Raw genomic sequence first — 22,145 nt, 5'->3', positions numbered from 1 at the left:
GACCACCCCCTTATTTACAGTTCATCGAATCAGACATGGACATCGAACATCAACAATTATATCTTACTGATGGATAAGTCACAACAAAACAAGGTCAACTGTTCATCTACAAGTATCTACAAAATGATAATGATAAATAAATATTAACAATAATAATTTAAAAACTCTTATATATTAAATATGTATACAAAAAGCAAACACAACGTTGAATCAATGTTGACAATACATTATCAACAAGAATACCAGAACGCCATGAGCTGTGCTAGATCGATTAAGATAAGGTTAGTAGCTTCCAAAAAAATCAACACACATAATTTCTAATTGAGACAACAGGCAGCAGATAAAAGACACAACTCAAATCTAATTAACACTAATTAAATCACGACTTCTACTTCTTCTGTTCACCTGATTTGAATTGGTTTTTTTTTCCTCTGACTCCTTCTCCTTCTCTTTCTCTTTCGCTTCTCTCTCTTTCTCAGTCCACAATTGAATGTGACGTTTTACACGACCTTGTTACACTTAAATTGACTAACTAGATAATCGCAAACATGCCAACCTGTCTAACAGAAGTTTCGTTCAATTCATTTGAATTGATATTTCTTATTATAAATATAACAAATATTGATATAGTTGATTGCAATTAAAATAATAATCCGGTCTAACTCGTATTACTTATAGTTGTTGCAAATATACGTCTATAGCCTCAGATTCAACTTTACCAGAGTATATCATTCTTTCCATCCGAAGACAAGTCAAACCAGAGTTTGAATAACAGATCGGATACCTTATGTTAATTTATAAGACTATACTACAATAGAACTACTTTAAATCGTCGTTTTAAATGAAATTATAACGTTTATAAAATGTTAAGACAACTAAGATAAAATATATACTCACAGATACTATAATCAAATATAATACTGGAAACCGAAACTAATGAAAATGTTAACCGAAAACTAGAAATAAAAAATGATAATGCAAATAATAATAAGGTACTCAAAAGAATATATGCAACAAAAAAGAATATAATAAACCTGAAGGAAAATCAAAATCAAAAAAAAAGATATAATATGGCAACCAATGTAAGTCCTAGAACACTAGACTCTAAACGATGACAGACAATAAAGTGAAAATAATAACCATAAATGAAGAAATTTGAGTAAATGAGGCAGAACCTTCATAAGTTGGAACTGTTAATGGGTTGGACTCAGATGCAGATGCTTGTGGAATGGATACAGAAGAAACTAGTGGAATGGATACAGAGACTTGTGGAATACCAGAACCATTACTAGTACTTGTAACCATGGTGGATGGAATAGGTGGGTTAGCGACATTAGTAGTTTCAGTGTTGGCACTGGTTGAAATTGCAGCATCATCACCGACAGTCTTGGAAACAAAGTCACTGGCTGGGATGGAATTGGAAGTTTGTTGACCACCATGACCAGTAGAAACACTAGAAGTGGATGTAGAAGCAGCAACACCATCTGATTTGGAGGAACCAGAGCCAGACCCAGAAACAGAGTCAGAGTCAGAGCTTGAGACAGAACCAGAGACAGCACCAGATGGTTGGGAAACAGTTGCAGGTGGAACACCATTCGTTTGAGTAACATTCTCAGAAGTGGTATCACTTGCAGACTCATCCCCAGAATGAGAACCGCCAGTAGGTTGTTGACCAGAAGCAGATCCAGAACCATTGCCACCAGTAGATGCGGTAGAGACAGAAGGAATGATGTTACCTTGCTCTGGGACACTTGATGATTGAGATGGAACATTGTTGCCTTCAGAAGTCGGGAATGGAACAACAGTAGTCTCTGTGATTTGGGAAGTAACAGTTGTGACAACACCATTTGGCTGAGAATTAGGACTATCGATACTTTCTTGCTCTGGAACACCTTGAGATTGAACTGGAGTATAACCAACTTCAGTTGATGACACTTCTGGAGAAACAGTAGAGTCAGTTGAAACTTCATTACCATCTTCAGTTGATTCTTGTGGAACAGCTTGAGACTTAGTTGAGATTTCACTACCCCCTTCAGATGCAACTGGCACATCGTTCCCAGAACTAGTTGGGAAAGGAACAACAGTAGTCTCAGTAGTTTGAGAAGTAATAGTTGTGACAAAACCAGCTGATAAAGAAGAAGAACCATCAATACTTTCTTGCTCTGGAACCCCATGAGATTCAGTTGGAATGTCACCAACTTCAGAACTTGAGTGTGGAACAAAAGTAGTTTCAGTGGATTGGGAGGTGCCACTACTGGAGAAACCTTCGACTTCAGATTTAATTTCATCACTGGTAGAAGATGCTTGTTGTTGTGAACTACCTTGAGATTCAGTTGATTGAATCGAACTGGATTGGGATTCAGCGACTTGAGAAGTAACACTTCTGGAGAAACTTTCTGCTTGACTTGTAGATTTGACATTGGAAGTAGATGATTGATATTGAGAACTACCTTGAGATCTGGATGAAATATTGCCATCTTGAGAAGATTGAATTGAACTGGATTGTGATTCAAAAGAAGTATTGTCATTAGAAGTAGATGATTGCTCTTGTGAAACACCTTGGGATTGAGATGGAACATTGGAACCCTCAGAAGTTAGGAAAGTAACAACAGTAGTCTCAGTAGTTTGAGAAGTAACAGTTGTGACAACAGCATCTGATAAAGAAGAAGCACCTTCGATACTATCTTGATCTGGAACAGCGTGAGATTCGGTTGGAATGTCACCAACTTCAGAACTTGAGAGTGGAACAACAGTAGTTCTAGTGGATTCGGAGGTGACAGTAATGGTGACACCTTCTGTATGAGAAGTAGTATCATAACCGCTGGAAGATGATTGTTCTTCAGGAGAACCTTGAGATTCGATTGAACCTTCGTTCACTTGAGATGACAAATGTGGAACAATTGTAGATTCAGTGGTTTCGGAAATGAATGTAACAGTGGATTCTTTGGATACTGATGAATAATAAACAGAATTAATAGACAGTGAAGCTATTGATGATTCGGTTTCAATACTGACAAGCGACTGAGAACTAGCTTGTATGTCACTACTAGTTTTGGCATTAGAAGCAAAGTTTTGTTCACTAACCTCCGATGAAACATATGAACTAACATATTGATCAACTTTTGATTCTTCCACAATTGACGATGTATCTAATGTAGAAACCAGTGCACTTGAAGACAGAATATCCATAACTGGTGAGTCCATACTAGTCAAGCTTGGAATAGGAAAATCATCCGCAACATATCCACCATCAGCACTAGAATAAACATCAGACGAGGATCCTATACTAGTATTATAATAATGTGGACCACTGCTATGTGGTAAAACAGGAACAACGGAAGAAAATGGTTGAATAACCAAAACAATATCAGTTTCACCGGCTGGGTTGGTGTATGTGATGGTAGTTGGAGCAGAAACAGAACCGAATTCAGTGGTGGTAACAGTTGGGTTAACTGGTTCAATAACCAAAACAGTATCAGTTTCACCGGCTGGGTTGGTGTATGTGATGGTGGTTGGAGCAGAAACAGATCCGAATTCAGTGGTGGTAACAGTAGGGTTCAATGGATCAATAACCAAAACAGTGTCAGTTTCACCGGCTGGGTTAGTGAAAGTGGTAGTGGTGGCAACTGAAACAGAACCAAATTCAGTAGTGGTAACAGTTGGGTTGATTGGTTCAATAACCAAAACAGTATCAGTTTCACCTGCTGGGTTGGTGAAAGTGGTAGTGGTAGCAGCAGAAACAGATCCATATTCAGTAGTGGTGACAGTTGGGTTCAATGGATCAATAACCAAAACAGTGTCAGTTTCACCGGCTGGGTTGGTGTATGTGATGGTAGTAGCCTCTGAGACAGATCCGAATTCAGTGGTGGTGACAGTTGGATTGATTGGTTCAATAACCAAAACAGTGTCAGTTTCACCGGCTGGGTTGGTGTATGTGATGGTAGTAGCCTCTGAGACAGATCCGAATTCAGTGGTGGTGACAGTTGGATTGATTGGTTCAATAACCAAAACAGTATCAGTTTCACCGGCTGGGTTGGTGAAAGTGGTAGTGGTGGCAACTGAAACAGAACCAAATTCAGTAGTGGTAACAGTTGGGTTGATTGGTTCAATAACCAAAACAGTATCAGTTTCACCGGCTGGGTTGGTGAAAGTGGTAGTGGTGGCAGCAGAAACAGAGCCGAATTCAGTGACAGTGACAGTTGGGTTGACTGGTTCAATGACGTGAACAGTATCAGTACCACCGTGAGTAGCAGTTTCAGTGTAGGTAGTAGCAGCTGAAACATCTTCGTATTCAGTGGTAGTAACAGTTGGGTTGATTGGTTCAATGATGTGAACAGTATCGGTACCACCGTGAGTAGCTGTTTCAGTGTAAGTAGTAGCAGCTGAAACGTCTTCATATTCAGTGGTGGTAACAGTTGGGTTAACTGGTTCGACAACATGAACAGTATCAGTACCACCGTGAGTAGCAGTTTCAGTGTAGGTAGTAGCAGCTGATACATCTTCGTATTCAGTGGTAGTAACAGTTGGGTTTAATGGATCAATGACGTGAACGGTGTCGGTACCACCGTGGGTGGCAGTTTCAGTATAGGTAGTAGCAGCTGAGACGTCTTCGTATTCAGTGGTAGTGACGGTATGATTTGGTACTGGAGTTTCAACAAAAACAGTGTCAATTGAATCAGTGGAAGCAGTGATGGTGTATGAAGTGGTTCCCACTCCAGTCCAAGATGTATAAACAGTAGTTGTGGAATGATATGGTTCATCAACGATAACAGTAGCAGTTCCACCAACAGTGCCTGAGATTGTAGTATAAGAAGTTGTGATACCAAGGTATGAAGTAGTGATTGTTGTTGTTGGAATTGGTTCAATAACTTCAATTGTTTTAGTATGGTCTTTACTTGGATCGAATGGCAAAGTGGTAACAGCAGTTGTAGTTTGTGTTCCTGTTCTTGTAGTTATTACTATAACATCACCACTGCTATCAGCAACATCATTCTGATACGAACCCCAATCCCATGCAAGACCCTTTTTATAGGTTGTACCGTCGGCACAGACAAGATCCGAGTTGTAATAAAACGTCATTTTACCAGTAGGCTTCACCAAAACATCGAAGAATGGTCTATATCCAGCAGGAACATCTTGAAATGAAAGAGTATATTTTCCTTTAGTACATGTTGGTTGCTTTGAAAAATTTTGTTCTGAATTAGTTGGGTAGTTCCATGGATTGATAAAATTCGTCATACCAACGTGAGTCTGACCACAGTCAATGTCAGCACCATTATTTGTGTCAAAAGTTATAGTACCACTCTTGTAACCGCTAGGACAATCTGGAGCAATAATAACATGACTGGTTCTTTTAATTGAAGGAATCGATCTAGCATTAGTAATTAATTCAGTTCTGGATGCATCTGTAGGTTCAAAGTTTGCTATGGTTGAAAGCTCGTTATCACCATCCTTGAAAATAACAGTGTTCTTACCAGCGGTATAGCAAGTGGAATCCTCTAAACTAACTGAAGTACCAGTACCACCAACATTAAAAGTAAATGGAATTGTAACAGAACCAGTAACTTGCATATTTGATTTCAAAGCGTCATTGACGACACAGGCAACAGTTGAGAAAGTGGTAAATTCTTCACCAGCATGAAAAGTACAGGTAGCATAGCTTACACCATTTGCCATTAAATCAATGGTAGTTTGATCAGTGATGAACTTGAAGACACAAGGCATTGTTAAAGTGAAAGTATCACCTTGGTTGAGTTTAGTACCATCCAATGACCAACCTAAAGTTGCTCTCCAGGTTGGACTAGCAGGACTACTAAAAGGGGTAGTTTGTTCGTTCCATGTTAATGAATCAAAAGAAGTGAAAATACCAGTAACTTCTTTCGGTGTCACCAAGGTAAGCAAAGACAGCAATAACAAACCAAATGTAATAAACTTCATATCGGTGAGTGTGTGATAGGTTGTTGAGATAATTCGAATGGTAAATTCATTCTAAATTGGTGGGAATACATCCACTATTTATAGAAAATTCCTGAATATGATGAAATCATCTTCAATAAATCAAATTAACTAACAAAAGCATAATTTTGCTGTTCTTTCATATTGCAATGCAAAAGTGGAAATGCGTGAAATATTAGAAAGTGTCACATTGGCAAACATAAAAAAAGAACAATTCTAGAAAAGGGATTCAATTAGATAATGCATAATTCATAATGGTATTTTGTGAATAGAATGTTAAATTGATGTAAAATGAAAATGAAAGTGAAAATAAAATGTGTTTGTTGATATCACTTTAATTGGAAGTGAGCAAACTAAAAAAAAAAAAAAAAAATAAAAAAAAGGAGACACAAATAAAATTGCGAGAAAAAAGTACGAGCAGTGAATTCATTGCTGGCTCCCAATAAAGAGATTTACTTTTATTACTATTCTACAGCAGACACCCTAAGAATGCCTTTGAAAATACCCAGGAGATCATACTAGCTGAACCTTACCTTTATAGTATCAAAATCAGCAATATTGGGAATGGGACTTTTATGTTTAAGAGACCCTAATAATAAATAGAAAAGTATGAATGTTTCCACGAGTACTAAAAATTATAATTTAGACGCCCACATGAAACAGTTTAGTTCAACACAGGGTTAGCAAAAATTTGGGCTTATCCGCGAAAACATAGTTTAGTAATAGATAAGTTGGACTAAGTATTATTCAAATTTGGGGGATTATATATCGATCCATCAAAGTCACTGTGCCAGAGTAATAGACATGATCGTTAAGTTTATTCGTAATGTTCAAGATATAGATCGACAAGACAACTACCAGGACATTTCTCAACGATGTATTGTTATTTCTGAACGTTTTTTTATCATTATTTACGATGTATTATCTTGATACTCATCATCTGTGGTTAATGAGAAATCATGAGACACAAAAAAATATGTTGACTCAACACTTGGCATTAGTTCTTCACTACGCATGAACAGGGAAGCCAAAAATGAACTATGAAGTTTTCTACAATTTTTTTAGAGCTGCAATTAGTTATTTAAAACTATTATGGATAAGCATCCACTTTCATGACATCATAACACACATCCGCCTCTAGCACCTAAATAATAATAAAGTTGAGACAGTTTTTTCAAACTGGATTTGCTTTCCATTTATTGTACACTAGCTGAAACAGATAGTGCTTCATGTCCTGGATTGATCGAACTGGTATGATAATTGGATTTAATTAATCTCAAGTAAATGATACAGATAGTAAATTATCTTCAGGAATAATAGATTCGATAAGGCAACATGAGTAAAAAAAAGTATCAAGCAATATGAGACATTCACGTCATGGCGGATTCTATTTTCCACCAACTCAAAGCTTGCTACAAACATTTTGATGATTCTAAAATTAACAGCAGTTGAATTTTGTACTCATTTCATGTTCTACATTAGCCACTAATCTAAAACAAATTTGTGTTCACGACAATAATGATTGGTTGGGGCTCCTCTCCCTTGATAACTTCTAAGTCCCAACTTACACTTAATTGAGAATGGAATAAAGAGGACCCTGTATTATTGTTAACATACAAGTTATTCAATATTTATATAAGATAAGCGTATTTTGAGCCAATTGATAATTGTACTTCCACTTCGCACCCTATAGTAGTTTCACTTAGTATAATTTCATTCCGATCCCAAAGATACGACAATTATAAACTGATAATATATGGGGTTTGCTTAATTACTTGTCATGAAACCTGTTTTGCCGTCGTCTTTTCTTTGGGTAACATATTACATGAAACTAAATTGTGGAATTACTGTTTTTGGATTATAAGGGCGGATAGTTTGGAAATGAGTGAGAGTAGTTTCTAATTCAATGGACAAAAGTGAAAAAGAAATTCGATGCAGTACTATCATATGTCTAATTTAATGTCCAAAATTGTGCATCTGAAATTCATTAAAAAACAAAATAACAGAAAGACAGACATTGCAGTCATTTTGAAAGGTGTACAATTATTACAAGAATATTTCATGTTTAGTTCATGTTCAAACTAATTTAAGCGCATTGAGAAGTCTAGAAGAATATATTTTTTTTTTAGAATGAAACTATTGTCCTCCTTTCAAACTATGCTAAATTGGGGTCCCTACTCTATCCCCGCCTAATCCATTTGTTGTGCGTATGATGACGTCTGACGAAGCATTTAGGATAACAATAACCTCCCAAATTTAGCCAAATCACTATAACGAACATCAATCTTTTATCGTGGGTAGTTCTCTGAATTCATGTTTTTTTTTCACACTTGATTGAATATGTAGCAGGTCACAAACTTGCTCATATTCGTATATAGTTGTGTCGATCAATGTTGCCATTCCAACAATAATTCATCTCTTATATTGATATAAAATACGATCTGGTTTGTACTTTTTTTTATCTTCCCAATTCTAAAATTGAACTCTTTGTTGATTGCTATTTAAAGAACATATTGCATAACATCATCAAATGATTCTGTGTCTCATGCATGTTTTTTCCTCTTCTAACCGCCAGCATAACATTCCTCTTCTGCTTATGAAACTAGCATGTAGCAGTATATAGGGTAGATATATATATTCGACATCACTCAATCAATGATGTCAAACATGGTTTCCATTGGTTGTCCAAGCACAACCCATTCCAGAATAATATTATTATGATATCTCATGCAAGTAATTAAAAATAAATAAAAAAAAAGAAATAATTTTCAATAGAGGCGTGTACTGGTGTCCTAACTGTGGCATCAACATTATTTTTCCATTACTATAGTCTTGAATTTTCATCGGAATGTAAATCTACCAGTTATAGTTAAATAATTAAATGTTCATCTCGTAGTGATCAATTGAGTGGATGATTATCTCCACTGTGAGATCAGATCTCTTTTTTCTTTTTTTTGTTGTCGATTATTATATTTTTGTTGATTTTTGCAATAATTTCAAAGTAAATTTTTGAAAAAAATATCATTCCGATTGAAAGTTTCCACTATACACAATCAACTACTTATTCAACTACAGTTTACAATCCATATATCATGAGTTAATGTTTATTTACAAGGTCGTTGAAAGATAGCACTATACCAACAATTCTAGTTAACTCTATCTACACAATCACCACCTTCCAAAACTTTAGTAATATTTTCTAATGCTTTAATAGCAGTATAATCGAAATTTTCAACAGTTGAAGCACCAATATGAGGTGTCAATATAACATCTTCCCTGTTTATCAATTCCGGATTTATGCTTGGTTCATTTTCATAAACATCCAATCCTGCAAACAATACTTTCCCAGATTTCAACCCTTTAATTAATGCCTCTTCATCAATCACTGTACCTCTCCCAATATTGATTATTCTAAATGGATTGGATATCGAGTTTATCACATTGGAATTTATCAAATGATGGGTTTCTGGAGTTGCTGGACATGCAATAACAATCAAATCTAAATTCTTCACATCAGTTACCTTTTCATGGTAAGTTACAGGATAACCTAATGATAATTCTTGATGAGGTAATAACTTACTTCTTTTAACATAGTTTATTTTCATACCAATATCATGAAGTTTCTTACCTATAGTTTGACCAATTTTACCAAATCCTATAATTGCAACATTATGACCTCTAGGAGATAAATTAGGTCTTTTATTTAAATAATGTCCAAATTCATATCCATTACCTTCAGATCTAACAACTTTACCTTCATTATGATCAAATTCATTTTTGGATAATTGATATCTAATATCAAGTGTATTAGGAATATTTTGAACTGTTTTATTATACATTTGGAATTGTCTGAAACTTGAAATTGCTAAATATAATGCCAAATCAGCCACAGGTTCAGCAGCTCCATCACTAGGAACATTAGTCATTATAATATCATGTTGTTTCATTATTTCAGCATCTTTATGATCATATCCAACTGAACAAAATGCAATTATTTTTAATGATTTAGGTGCATGTTCAATAACAGTTTTAAATCCTCCAATTGGAATAAATCCTAACCAAGCAGCATAAATAGCTACAATTTCTGAATATTTAGTTTGTAAATCTTTAATAAATTGTTCACGTGTTGGTAATTCAGTGAATATACATTCATATTTAGTTTGAAAATGTTTAAATTGATGAAGGGATTGATTCAATTCTCCAATGAATAATACTTTTGGTTTGACCATGTTTTTATCTTTCGTCTTGTTTATTATGGAGTTGAAAAATTTTTGGTTTTAGTTAATCCAGAAGGGACATGGATTTTTTTTCCAACTTTAAATACAACGATTTTTTTTTTTGGTTTCCAATTTCAAATTTGTCATTTTTCATTTTTCGCCGAGCGGGGGAAGGGGAAAGAGAGAATGAATTGACGAGGCAAAAGTATACGCGGTTTCAAATTGATTGATTGATCGATCCACTAAAGGTAATACAAGGCGATATTAAAACAATTACATTCAAAACCACAACAATAAGCAAAAAATTAACTCAAATCGCCACAATTTAACTCATCCTTTCCTTCTTTCTTTTAAATATAAACATGGTAGGTTATCAACTGCTGTGGTTATGAAGTCAGTTGGAGATATGGCAATAGCTTGAATCTCGGTTATTCATACAATTGGTTGAAATTTATTAAAAGTGATTGATTTATATCTGTAGCGATCTGGTTTTTTTTGTCAAATTCAACAATGTTAAACAACCGTTGAATTAATACAATGTTATTCATTGTTAGATTCTTTTGCTGCAAAATAAATCTTGGGTTGCTATGTGAAATTTGCATAGGTCGTGCACACTTGCACAATAATTGTTACCATTTCCGGAGTTTACACGGAAATGTGTCAGTCCAAACATAATTAACGATATATAAACAATTTATACTTTAATCAAATCCTAAAAAAAAAAATAATAACTATATATAAGTAATATAAACAGAATGTTTTATGTAATCTTCTTTATCTTTTCTAATGTTGATAATGGTTGTTTAGGAAAGAAACTATACACAATAATTAATAATAATAATAATAAAAATAAAAATAAAAAACCAATATTAACAAAAAAAAAAAACAACCAATACAACATTATTTAACTGAAAAAGAAAAAGAACATCAATACTGACTCATGGCTGGGGGTGTATCATTCCCTTATTTAAATTCATTTTCAGAAACATGATCAATGATATTTCTAATGTTTCTAATACTGGCCAAATTATTACCTGATAAACTTAAACATTTCTTAATTTTAACAATTAATAATCTTCTTTCTTCTCCATCAAATGCTTCAACTAATTTTTGAATAACATAATTACCAAATTGATCTTTAACCATCAAAGCTAATGGAGAATCATCACCAATTTCTGAATCATCATTAATATCTTCATTACCCAACATAACTTCATGTAAAATTCTTTTTCTTTGATTGAGATCCCCAAATTTAATACATTTTTCAATAACATTTGATGCAAACTTATGTTTAGAAAATTGAACCACAGATCCTAAAACAATTTCTAAAATTGGTTCTTTCTCTTCTGGTGTACCATTTTCTAAAATATGTTGAATAACATAATTACCATATTGATCTAAAATCAAATAATAAAGGAAATTATTCAATTGAGTGAGAATCATTTTTTGATCATCTTCATCGGAGAATTCAAGCAATCTTTGAATCACTCTGCAACCATATGGATGAGTAGATAAATGGTAAATTTGAGTATCTAAACTGGTTAAAATAAATCTAATTTTGGAAAATGGCTTGATTTTTTCAATGGATTTTTGAATAACATGATTACCATTTTGATCCTTACAACAAACCAAAATATGATCCTTTAATTCTTCGATAATACGCAATTGACCTTCTGTTTCAATGGCTTCCAATGCTCTTTGAACAACACGACAACCATACATTTGTAAAGATAATTCATGAATATGACCAATCATACTTTCCAATAACACTTGTTTTTGAGTACTATTACCATGTTCAAAATATTTTTGAATAACATAATTACCAAAAACATCAGTCATTAAATCATAAGAAATCTCCCAAATTTCATTGAAAATAGTTTGCTTTTCTTCATCACTGGCTTCAGGTAATTTTTGTTGAATAAAACGAGATCCATGTTGATCCTTAGTAAATTCAACCGCATGTCCATAGATATCTTTCAAGCTGAAGGCTTTTGGATTGGCACGAACATCTTCCAATAATGGGGAACGATAAATGTGATTTCCACCATTACCATTCTTACCTTTATGGTTAGATTTTTTTTTTGAACCAGCACCTTCATGCTTGGCATTATCACCTTTTAAGGTTGATGGTTGTTGAGGGGGCTGTTGTTGCGATTGTGGCTGTTGTTGCGATTGTGGCTGTTGTTGTTGTTGTTGTTGTTGTTGTCCTTGTGAAGCACCAGTGTTGTTATAAGTAGGAGAATTATCCATTTGTGATGGTGGAGGTGGCATTCCCATACCTGGAGGTGGAGTCATTCCACGTAAGGCAGCTTCATGTGCCATCAATGGTGGTGATTGTTGATACATTGAATAAGGATTAAATGGGTGAAACATAAATGAAGCTGGTGAGAATTGACGATTCATAAGACCAACACCTCCAATTGGACCTGGACCATATTGTTCCTTCCTTTTATCATTTGCTCCATCCTTATCATCGGATTCAGTTTTATTCTCATCACCAGATTCTGAACTGGCGTGTGATGTCAGCTTTTCATCAGAATGTTGTTTAGCTCCTGGTGATTGCTGTGGAGGAGGTGGCGGTGGAGGTGGGAAGCCACCATACATCATACCATATAAACTTGGATCCATAAAAGGTGGTGGAGAAGGAATCATAAAAGGTGGTGGTGAATTAATTGGCATATTTGGAGTAGCACCATTTTGATTTGGAGGTGGACCATTACCAGCGGTCATACCACCAGAAGCAGTAGCACTAGCAGTGGCCGAAGAAGAGTTGACACCTCTTGGAGGATAAAACCCTTGAGGAGGTAAAGGTGGAGGAATTGGCATCCCATTCATATCCATGAAATAATTTTGAGGATTGACAGCTCCAGCAGGAGTGAAAGAAGTTGCAGTGGCAGGATTCCAAAAATTATGACTTGGACCACTTGTTGCAACATTACCACCATGATCAGAATTCAAATCAGAACTAATAGATAAAGCAGAACTTGCTTGAATTGGAGAATTATTGTTGTAATTATCAATTTTTTCACTAATAGATTGATGTCTTGATCCTCTTTGAGGAACAGGCATATTCAAATTTTCATTTAAAGAACCATGTGGAGAAGTAAATGCACTGGTAGTAACAACTTTAAGACTTTCACCAGTGACACTTCTATCATCTAATGTTAATCTACCCAATTCAATTTCTCTAGTTGCATCCGCAACACTGGCAAATTTTTGTAAAAAACTATCTTGAGGAGGATGTCTATTAGCAATCCCGCCACTGATTGAAGCAGTACCAAATTGTTTATTAGTTACATGATTATTAGTACTAACAACAGGAGCAGTAATGGCAGATAAAGCACCTCTTTTAAAACCAAAAAAATCATTTTCTAAAATATCACTTCCATCATTAAATGATAATCTTCTTTCCGTAGTGGCTGAAGATAATGGATCAAAAGAGTTTGAACTTGCAAATAAACGAACAACTTCAGGATCAACTTGATCAATAACTGATTTATATTGAGAACCTGTAGCTGTTGCTGTTGTAGTTGTTGTTGTTGATGATGAATTCAACAGTGGGTGAGCTTGAATAGGGGAATTATGCCCACTTGACCAAATTGTTTCCGACTGCATTTATTTGATCTTAATTTTGTGGGAGGCGGAAGATAAATAGGGACTTTTTATTTAACAATAAAGTCTCTTTATGTTCTAATTACTAGTGGGATATATTAGTTGAGATAAAATCCACTAAAACCAACCAATAAGATAAATAAATGAAAAAAAAGGGGAAAATATATAGAACGTGGGAAAATGGATAAGTTATGAATGTGGTTATTTTGAAATGGATTTTGCCTATTTGGAATTTTTTTTTTTCTTTTTCAATTTTTTTCCTTTTCCTTTTTCCCTCTTGAGTTCTCTTTTTCCTGTCTTTCTGCTTTCTGCTTTCTGCTTTCTGCTGTTTTTTTCTTCTTCCTTTTAATAATGGCAACCAAAAATTTACAAAAAATGGACCAAATTAAAAGACAGAAAGGTGTTTGAAACAAAAAAAAAAAATTTATTAAACCAAAAACGAAAATACTATGTGGGGGGGGAAGATGGTAACTCTTTAGATACAAGGTTGACTATTTACAGAAACGTGGTTTGTTTGATAAATACAAGGATTCGGTTGAAATAATATGTACAAGTAATTAAAGAAGAAAAAAAAAAGATGGGTTGGATTGGAATGGATTGATGAAGATTAAAATGATATGTGGTAAATGGGTTGTCTGAGTGTGTGGGATATGAAAAGTCAGAAAAAAAAGTAAAGTAAAGTTAAAATTTTTTTTCTCTTTTTCTTTCCGTTTTCTTTCGCCAGAGATACACTACACGTTGGCTCGTTTGGTAGTAGAAAATCAAATCTCGGATGCCAAACTCGGGTCCTCAACTCGGCGATTATCGTGCTGCCACCGGGTTGTCTAATTCAACAACTCTGTTTGTTTCTGCTATTCATGAATAGGAAATGATCTGTTATATAATCAGTTGGCATTGTTCTCTAACTTCTGGGAGTATCATTTTAGATATCGTGTTCGGCGAAATACATCCGCACACGTGACCGACTGGGGGTTTGGAAGTATTCATATAGATTTTAAATTTTTCTTTATATAAGCAGCAGAGATTTTTATTTTTTTTTGTTTTGTCAATAACTACTATCAACTCTTTTTCATTGATCTATACAACCATGTCGAAACCAACTACAGAAGCTACCAAAAAGTTAATGAATCTACTATATTCATCAACCACATCGCAGATATCAGCTAGCAAATCCATAATATCAGATGTTACAACGCCAAAGATTTCACGAATGTTGTATTATGATCAAGAACCCACAACAACAATACCATCAACATCAAATATACCAATGACATTTGATAATATTAGTTCTAAACTTAAAATACCATCCGAAAATGCATTATTATCATTATGGCCTAATTTCAGATCAAATATTTTACAATTTAAATGTCCTAATTCATATATAACTAAATATGATTTTTGGAAATTAATACCAAATGAAAGAAATTGTAAATATAATTTAAAATTAAATCCAACATTTGAAATTATTAAAAAAAGAAATAATCAATTAGATTTCATGAATGAATATTATTTAATTTTTGAAAATCAATTAAATGCTTGTGTTTATATTAAAGAAACTGAAGGAAAATTAATTAATGGAATTAAATTAAATTTTGAATTTATTGAATTAAATAAAAAAATATTAGAATCTATGAATTTTAAAAAAATTAGTGATTTTAATAAAATCAATGAAATTTTAAATTTAAATGAAAAGGTAGTAGGAGTAGATGAAGATGACAAAGATTTGATGAGTAATATTAAATTTGATAATTTTGAAGTATTGAAAAATTGGTTAAATGTTGATAAAAGAGAGAATTATGTTATTGTTAGAAATTGGCCATTTGGATTAAATGAATCTAGTGTTTTTAGATTATTATGGAATTATGATTTAATTAATATAATTGATGTTGTATCTGATGTTACAAATGAAAAAAGAACAGTATTATTGGAATTTAATAATTTTAAAGATGCAAATAGATTTATTAGGAATTATCATGGTAGAAAATGGGATTATTTACAAGGAAAAAGTAACAAACGTCATAAAGAAACCATATTTTATCAACCTTTATTATGTGAAAAACTATAAAGAATATAAAAATTACCATTGAAATATTTGATGTACATAGAACTATATAATTATAATTATAATTATAAGTATAAATATAAATATAACACTTATAGAATTATAATGCAAAGAACAAAAACACCATTAAGAAAAAAAAGTATGCTAAGTCTGGTGAATAATCTTCTTATTCAGTATTATCAAGTTTCTTCCAACTTGAACGAATTAATTCATAATTATGATTTTCAGTTTCAACAATGATATATTTTTCCCAAATTTTCTTCAATTTCCAAATGATTATAATACTATCATCTCCTGACCATCCAATAGTACCTTCATCTATTTCATTTGATTTGCTATCAATACCGATTGGATGATTATCAATTTCATGATATTTATTCGTATTAACAGAACAAAAACTCCATGTACTTTTAAAATAATTTGGTAAATAAGGTAAATTGTTTAAAACATGATGACGATTCATTCCACCTCCATGAACTTCATCTATATTATATACATGTAAAGTATGCTTATCAGATAACACGGCCAATTTTGAATCATCATGGCTAAATTTCATTGAAGTGATAACTGCCTTGTCAATACCTCTTCTAAATTCATACAATAATGTTGTTGTTCTGGTAGAGTGGATTCTTATCAAAGTACCAGTAATTGAAGCACTGGCAACCAAAGTTCCTGATTTATTGAGACATAAACAACGAATGTTCAGCTTGTGAGCTTTAATTATATTCATGGAATTTTTTTCATTATGATTATTATTATTCCCCACATCAACAATTTGGATTTGTCCTACTGATCTTCCAGGAAATGCTAATGTTTGATAAGATGATGATGTGTTGTTATTGTTGTTGCTGCTGCTGGTTGGGATTTCTTTTAATGAATTATTGGAAGAACTTGATGAATGTGGTGGGGAAATGCTTCTTTTTGTATTGTCAATTGTGGATGATGATGCGGTTGATGTGATATTAGTGTTACTATTACTATTGACTGATAAATCAGCAATACCATAAGGATTATTAATTGTATTATAAGTATGGAATTTCTTTGGAGGTACGGCAAATCCATAAACCAAAATTTGATCAATTAAAACGACAATTATTCTTACTCTTGATAATAAAACATTCAACACTGGAGAATCAAAATCCAACAGTAAACTTGTCTTTCTTTTCAAATCATCCCATATTATTAATTTATTTGGAGGGAATTTTGGTTTTTCTCCACCTCCTACCAATGCTAGATAATTAGTTCTATGCAACATGGTTATATGAGAAATACCCGATCCGGATTTATATGCATTATGATGTGTAGATGTATTGTTAATGCTATTGTGTGATGCAATAGATGATGTGGAATCGGTACTTCCTGTACTATTATTTCTATTATTCTGCGTTGTAGTTGTAGTTGTAGTTGTAGTTGTAGTTGTAGTTGTAGTTGTTGCGACTGTTGATGCTGTAGATGATGATGAATGAGGTGCTGGTGCTGGAGGAGGAGGTGTGAAATTCCGTTTAACACGTAACTCGATAGGGTTTGTGTTATAAACGAGGAAACCTTGTTCATGACTTATAGCAAAACAGCCTTGATCCTGGTTAAAATTCATACATAATATATGTGGTATAGATTTTGTTGTTGTTGTTGTTGTTGTTGTGGCAGTGGTAGATGTAGATGATTTTATTTGATTTGGGGTATTATTCTTATTCTTATTATTATTTGTTGTGGCTGATAACGTTGTGTTTGAGGATGGAGGTGAAGTATTATTATTATTATTAGTAGTGGTAGTGGTAGTGGTAGTGGTAGTGGTAGTGGTAGAGGATGATGATGATATGATAGTTGTAGCCATTATTAGATACAATGGGGGGTGACAGTAGTACTGTTAGTCTGTTATAAGTATTAGTTGATGTGGTTAATGAAAATAAAAAAAGAAAGTGATTGATAGGAAATTAATAAACAGGAAAATCTCACTGTCTCTCACTGTCACTCGGTTTTTTAATTTTTTTTGTATGATGCGTTGTTTTGTCCTTTTCTCTTTCTTTTGTACGAAATAAAAATTGCGTGCACTCTTTTTTTTTGTCTTTGTCTTTGTTTTGGTTTGTTTTGGTTTGGTTTGTTTGAGATCAAACAAATCTGTTTTGGGAAAGAAAGATTAAACAACAAAATTTGGGAAATTGTCTAAAAACTAAAATGCAGATGTACTTCTAATGTTGATGTTAATGTTGATGTTGAAGTTGAAGTTGATGAGGTGGAGTAGTACTAGTACTAATAGTTATTTGAATTCCAACTTGTTAGATGACAATTAAATAGGATCAAGTGAATTGATCTTAAAGATGATGATGAAGAAGAAGGTGGAGTAAATGGGTTGTAAATTGAAACCAATACAAAAAATAATAAAAAATAATATGTAAATCTGAATCTCCTTTTTTTTTTTTACTTTCTTTATTTATTTAGCGTGTTTTGGTTAATGCACTACTTGTATCCCAAATTTTTATGTTTTATATCAAAGAGGAAAAACCAATCTGTATTTATATATTCTTGAATGGATCTGTCAATTACAGCTTCTATTTGGGATAATAAATTGAAAATTAATTAACAATAGATTGGAAGGGGATAATAATAATAATAATAAATAAAAAAAAAGTTAATTTATTGGACGACTATTGTTCCTTATATATATTTATATATATATTCAATTATACACATGCATCACATATACATGTGCAGTTGGTGTTACATTATCGTAATTTTTTTTTTATTTATTACTATTATGGGTATTAAAAATGTTTCTTTTTGATTTGAGTCGGTTCGTTTAATTTCATCAGTTTTAACTGATTTGAACTGTTCTCATTTAATATTTAATCAAATATCTATATGAAACCTATTGTTCAATAGTGATTTGATTTGATTTGATTTCATTTCATTCTCATCGAGGAATATTTTTGCCGACAAACAACAAGAATAAGAATAATACAACCGCTGATCGTTATATAAATATTTGTTATAATTCTTTTTATCTTTTTATCTTTTTTTCCAACTATGTTTACTCCTGAATTTCAATTGAAATGCTTGTGGTTGCCATCATGTAAGTTGCTAAAGTAGAATTTTAAATTTTGAGTCTTGAAATATTTAATTGTTTTTGTTTTAATTTTCGTGTTTTTTATTTTTTAATTTATTTATGTGGATTTACGTATTCAACTGGTTTCTGTGTGTTTTAATCATTAATTACCTACCAGATTCTTTGATTCTCATCATCATCATCATTATTATTCCAATTATACTTGTCATGGTAAAAAGAAATAAAAAGCTACTACGTTTCAATATTACCCCTGATATTAAAACTACAACCATTATAATCCTTTGCTTCCATTCAATTGAATAATAAAAATAAAAATAATCTATTAAATAGAATCAAATCATCACCACTGAAATAAGATCAACAAACTTGAAATTTCATTAATAATTTTGCATCGTCTCGTCTCCATAAGAATTATTAATACAATTTATCACTCTCTCCATCTTACAGTATAGAATAACTCTCATTTGTATGTGGTGTATGTACAAAATCCTTTAAATACACAAAATTTCATTACCTTAAGTACTGTGAACAAATAAATAAAAAAATTTCCTAATTGGTATCATTTATACATTTTGTGTTAAAAGGGGGAAAACTAAATGAAAAGAACGAGTTTACACAATTACACAAACTTTGCTTATCAAATTCAATACAAATCATATTCATCATACAAATACAACCTTTAGGTATGAGAATTACCACCTCGATTCATCTAAAAAAAAAACAGTGACTAACAATGCACATGGGGAGATATATAGAGGAACAATATTAACAATATAGTGAATCACGTGGGGTATATCAGATGACAATTCTTTAGAATAATATGAGGTTGTTATACTGATTTTAAAATAATTTTTTTTTTTTTTGTTCGTGTAAAATTTGGCATCTAAAAATAAACAATAAAATTCGGTGTAAACAAAAACATTGAAACAAAAACAATTCTCTCTTTTTTCTTTGCCAGTACTTCTATTTATATATACGAAATACACGAAAAAACACAATCATCATCATCATCAAAAGAGAACAAAAAAGGTTGCAAAAAGGAAAGAATATTGTACAAACTATCAAGTTTAATCACTTACTATATCCATACCATCATCGTCATCATCATCATCACTTGATTCTTCTCCTTGTTGCAAATCTTGGGCTAATAATGTGACGTCATCATATTCATTCTTCGATTCTTCAATATTAACTGGTTCAAGATTTCTCGTCTTAGAAAGTAATGGTGTTCCTAATAACTTATTAGCATCTTTATTAATATCATCTTTTGACTTCTCAATACTTGGTTTTGATTTCCCTCCTCTTTTCCTTAATCTTCCACCATCATTTGGTAAATCCAATTGAATCAATTTCTCGGTAGTTTTAAATATTTCTTGATTTTCTTTATTTGCTTCCAATGCTCTTTTAAGTAAATCACTAGCTACTGGATCCAATGGTGATATAGCCAATGCATCATGTAATATATCAATTGACTTGAATATATTACCTAACCTCAAATGGATTAATCCAATGGCTGATAATATGTTAGCATCATTCTTGTTACTTATTTTCAAAACTTGATTAAAACATTCCAATGCTTTATAAGGTTGATTCGCACGACGATACACGTGTCCCAAGTTAGCATGAATTGATATCCATGTCTTGGAATCCGAGTTTAGATTCTTTGCAGCAGTCAATGCTTCTTGTAAGTATATTTCTGCTTTATCAAATTGATTTTTATGGAAATTAATCACCCCCAATTCATTCAATAACAATGGATCACTATTACATATATGATACGATGCTAATAAATACTCTTCCAGTAAATTCAAATTATTCATTTGTAAATGTTGCATTCCAAGAAATAAATTAGGTAAATGAGTTCCTGGGAATAATCTAGCTGCATAAGCATAAGCACTAATAGCCTGTTCATGTTCTCCTTCCGCGGCAAATGTATGGGCAAATCCAATCCATGCTTGTCCAAAATTGGGATTCAACAAAGTAGCTTTACTGAAAAATTTCCTAGCTTCAACTACTTTGTTAATAGATAAATAATAAGTACCAATAGCTAACCATGTCATTGGATTAGTAGGATGTAATTCTGCTAATTGATGTGCTTTAAGAAATAATTTATTTTTCCCTCCCAATTCATACAAACAACTCAAATAATTCGGTATAACATCAAAATTATATTGATCTTTGTTTAGTATTTTCTCACAAATATTCAAGCATTCATCAAAATTACATTGAATATATAAATAATCTGCTCGACTCAACATTAAATCACAATTATCCCTCAAATCATACTCCTCTTTTAAAATATGTTCACTTTCTTCAAATTTATTGGTATTCAAATATTTGCTTAGTTTGGTCGTATACAACAATTTGATCAATTCATCATTATTATCCAAATTATCACGATAATTCAATTGTGTCATTACAAAATCCCATTCTTCAGTAGGTGTCATTAGATTATTATCAATTAATTCATTAAATGCTTCATAACATTTCACATCAACCACACACGCTTCTTTATAACATTCTTTCGCGCGTTCAAAATTATTCTGGTTAGCATAAATCAACCCTCGTAAATAACACATTGATGCTTCTAATTTAATTCCTCCATCATCTTGATAAATCCTCGTTGAATTATTATTATTATTATTATTATTGTTGTGGTTGTTGCTATTTTTAAAAGGATTTGTTTCACCAATTAAATCCAATGCTTCATCCCACATTTCTAATTTAATCAAACTATAACCTGCCAAATATCGACAACTTATTGAATTATTATAGTCTGCATTATTACTTATAAGATTCTTACATCTTAGATAATTCCCTTGATTAAAATAAACTTGTGCTAACCAAAATGCATCATTTGGATCAGATGTAAGTTCCAAAATTTTATCACCTATAAATTCAGCTGTTTTATACTGATGTTGCATAATTGCATCATGTCTCCATAATCTTAATTTATCAACTGGTGTTAATGGATCATCCAATGAATAATCATGATTATGATGATGTGGAGCATTATGTTGAGAAGTTTTATCAAAATTGAAAAACAGTGACGTTGATTTATTTGACCCTGGGGTTTCTAATAATTTATTTGTTGATGTAGTAGGATTAGGTGGTGTTACATATAATAAATCATTTTTCTTATTCATCATTGGTGAGATATACAACGTGGAATTATGCTCCGTTGGAGTCTTTTGATTCTGAACCATTGTTGATATGGTAATGATATTTCCAAGTG

General features: G+C 32.5%; 6 protein-coding genes across 6 annotated transcripts; 1 reads left to right on the top strand and 5 right to left on the bottom strand. All coding sequences in view use genetic code 12, as the record gives it.

Moving 5' to 3' along the window:
* Window positions 1-1,104: 1,104 nt before the first annotated feature.
* Window positions 1,105-5,937, bottom strand: CTRG_03882 (uncharacterized protein; the record flags this gene model as incomplete). The annotated part of the gene is made up of 1 exon (XM_002549539.1): window positions 1,105-5,937. One exon carries the CDS (start codon window positions 5,935-5,937, stop codon window positions 1,105-1,107), a length of 4,833 nt encoding a protein of 1,610 aa, XP_002549585.1.
* Window positions 5,938-9,101: 3,164 nt separating this feature from the next.
* Window positions 9,102-10,184, bottom strand: CTRG_03881 (uncharacterized protein; the record flags this gene model as incomplete). Its single annotated transcript, XM_002549538.1, has 1 exon — window positions 9,102-10,184. The coding sequence occupies one exon, from the start codon at window positions 10,182-10,184 to the stop codon at window positions 9,102-9,104; it is 1,083 nt and encodes a 360-aa protein (XP_002549584.1).
* A 951-nt stretch (window positions 10,185-11,135) lies between these two features.
* PUF3 (mRNA-binding protein) lies at window positions 11,136-13,787 on the bottom strand (the record flags this gene model as incomplete). The annotated part of the gene is made up of 1 exon (XM_002549537.1): window positions 11,136-13,787. One exon carries the CDS (start codon window positions 13,785-13,787, stop codon window positions 11,136-11,138), a length of 2,652 nt encoding a protein of 883 aa, XP_002549583.1.
* Window positions 13,788-14,871: 1,084 nt separating this feature from the next.
* On the top strand, window positions 14,872-15,849 carry CTRG_03879 (uncharacterized protein; the record flags this gene model as incomplete). The annotated part of the gene is made up of 1 exon (XM_002549536.1): window positions 14,872-15,849. One exon carries the CDS (start codon window positions 14,872-14,874, stop codon window positions 15,847-15,849), a length of 978 nt encoding a protein of 325 aa, XP_002549582.1.
* A 163-nt stretch (window positions 15,850-16,012) lies between these two features.
* CTRG_03878 (uncharacterized protein) lies at window positions 16,013-17,680 on the bottom strand (the record flags this gene model as incomplete). Its single annotated transcript, XM_002549535.1, has 1 exon — window positions 16,013-17,680. One exon carries the CDS (start codon window positions 17,678-17,680, stop codon window positions 16,013-16,015), a length of 1,668 nt encoding a protein of 555 aa, XP_002549581.1.
* A 2,297-nt stretch (window positions 17,681-19,977) lies between these two features.
* Window positions 19,978-22,116, bottom strand: CTRG_03877 (anaphase promoting complex subunit; the record flags this gene model as incomplete). Its single annotated transcript, XM_002549534.1, has 1 exon — window positions 19,978-22,116. One exon carries the CDS (start codon window positions 22,114-22,116, stop codon window positions 19,978-19,980), a length of 2,139 nt encoding a protein of 712 aa, XP_002549580.1.
* Between the last annotated feature and the right edge of the window lie 29 nt (window positions 22,117-22,145).

Source organism: Candida tropicalis, assembly GCF_000006335.3.
Source record: "Candida tropicalis MYA-3404 genomic scaffold supercont3.5, whole genome shotgun sequence".
Classification (NCBI taxonomy): Eukaryota; Fungi; Ascomycota; class Pichiomycetes; order Serinales; family Debaryomycetaceae; genus Candida; species Candida tropicalis.
Note: the sequence above shows the minus strand (reverse complement) of the source record. Positions and strands in the feature narration are given on the sequence as shown.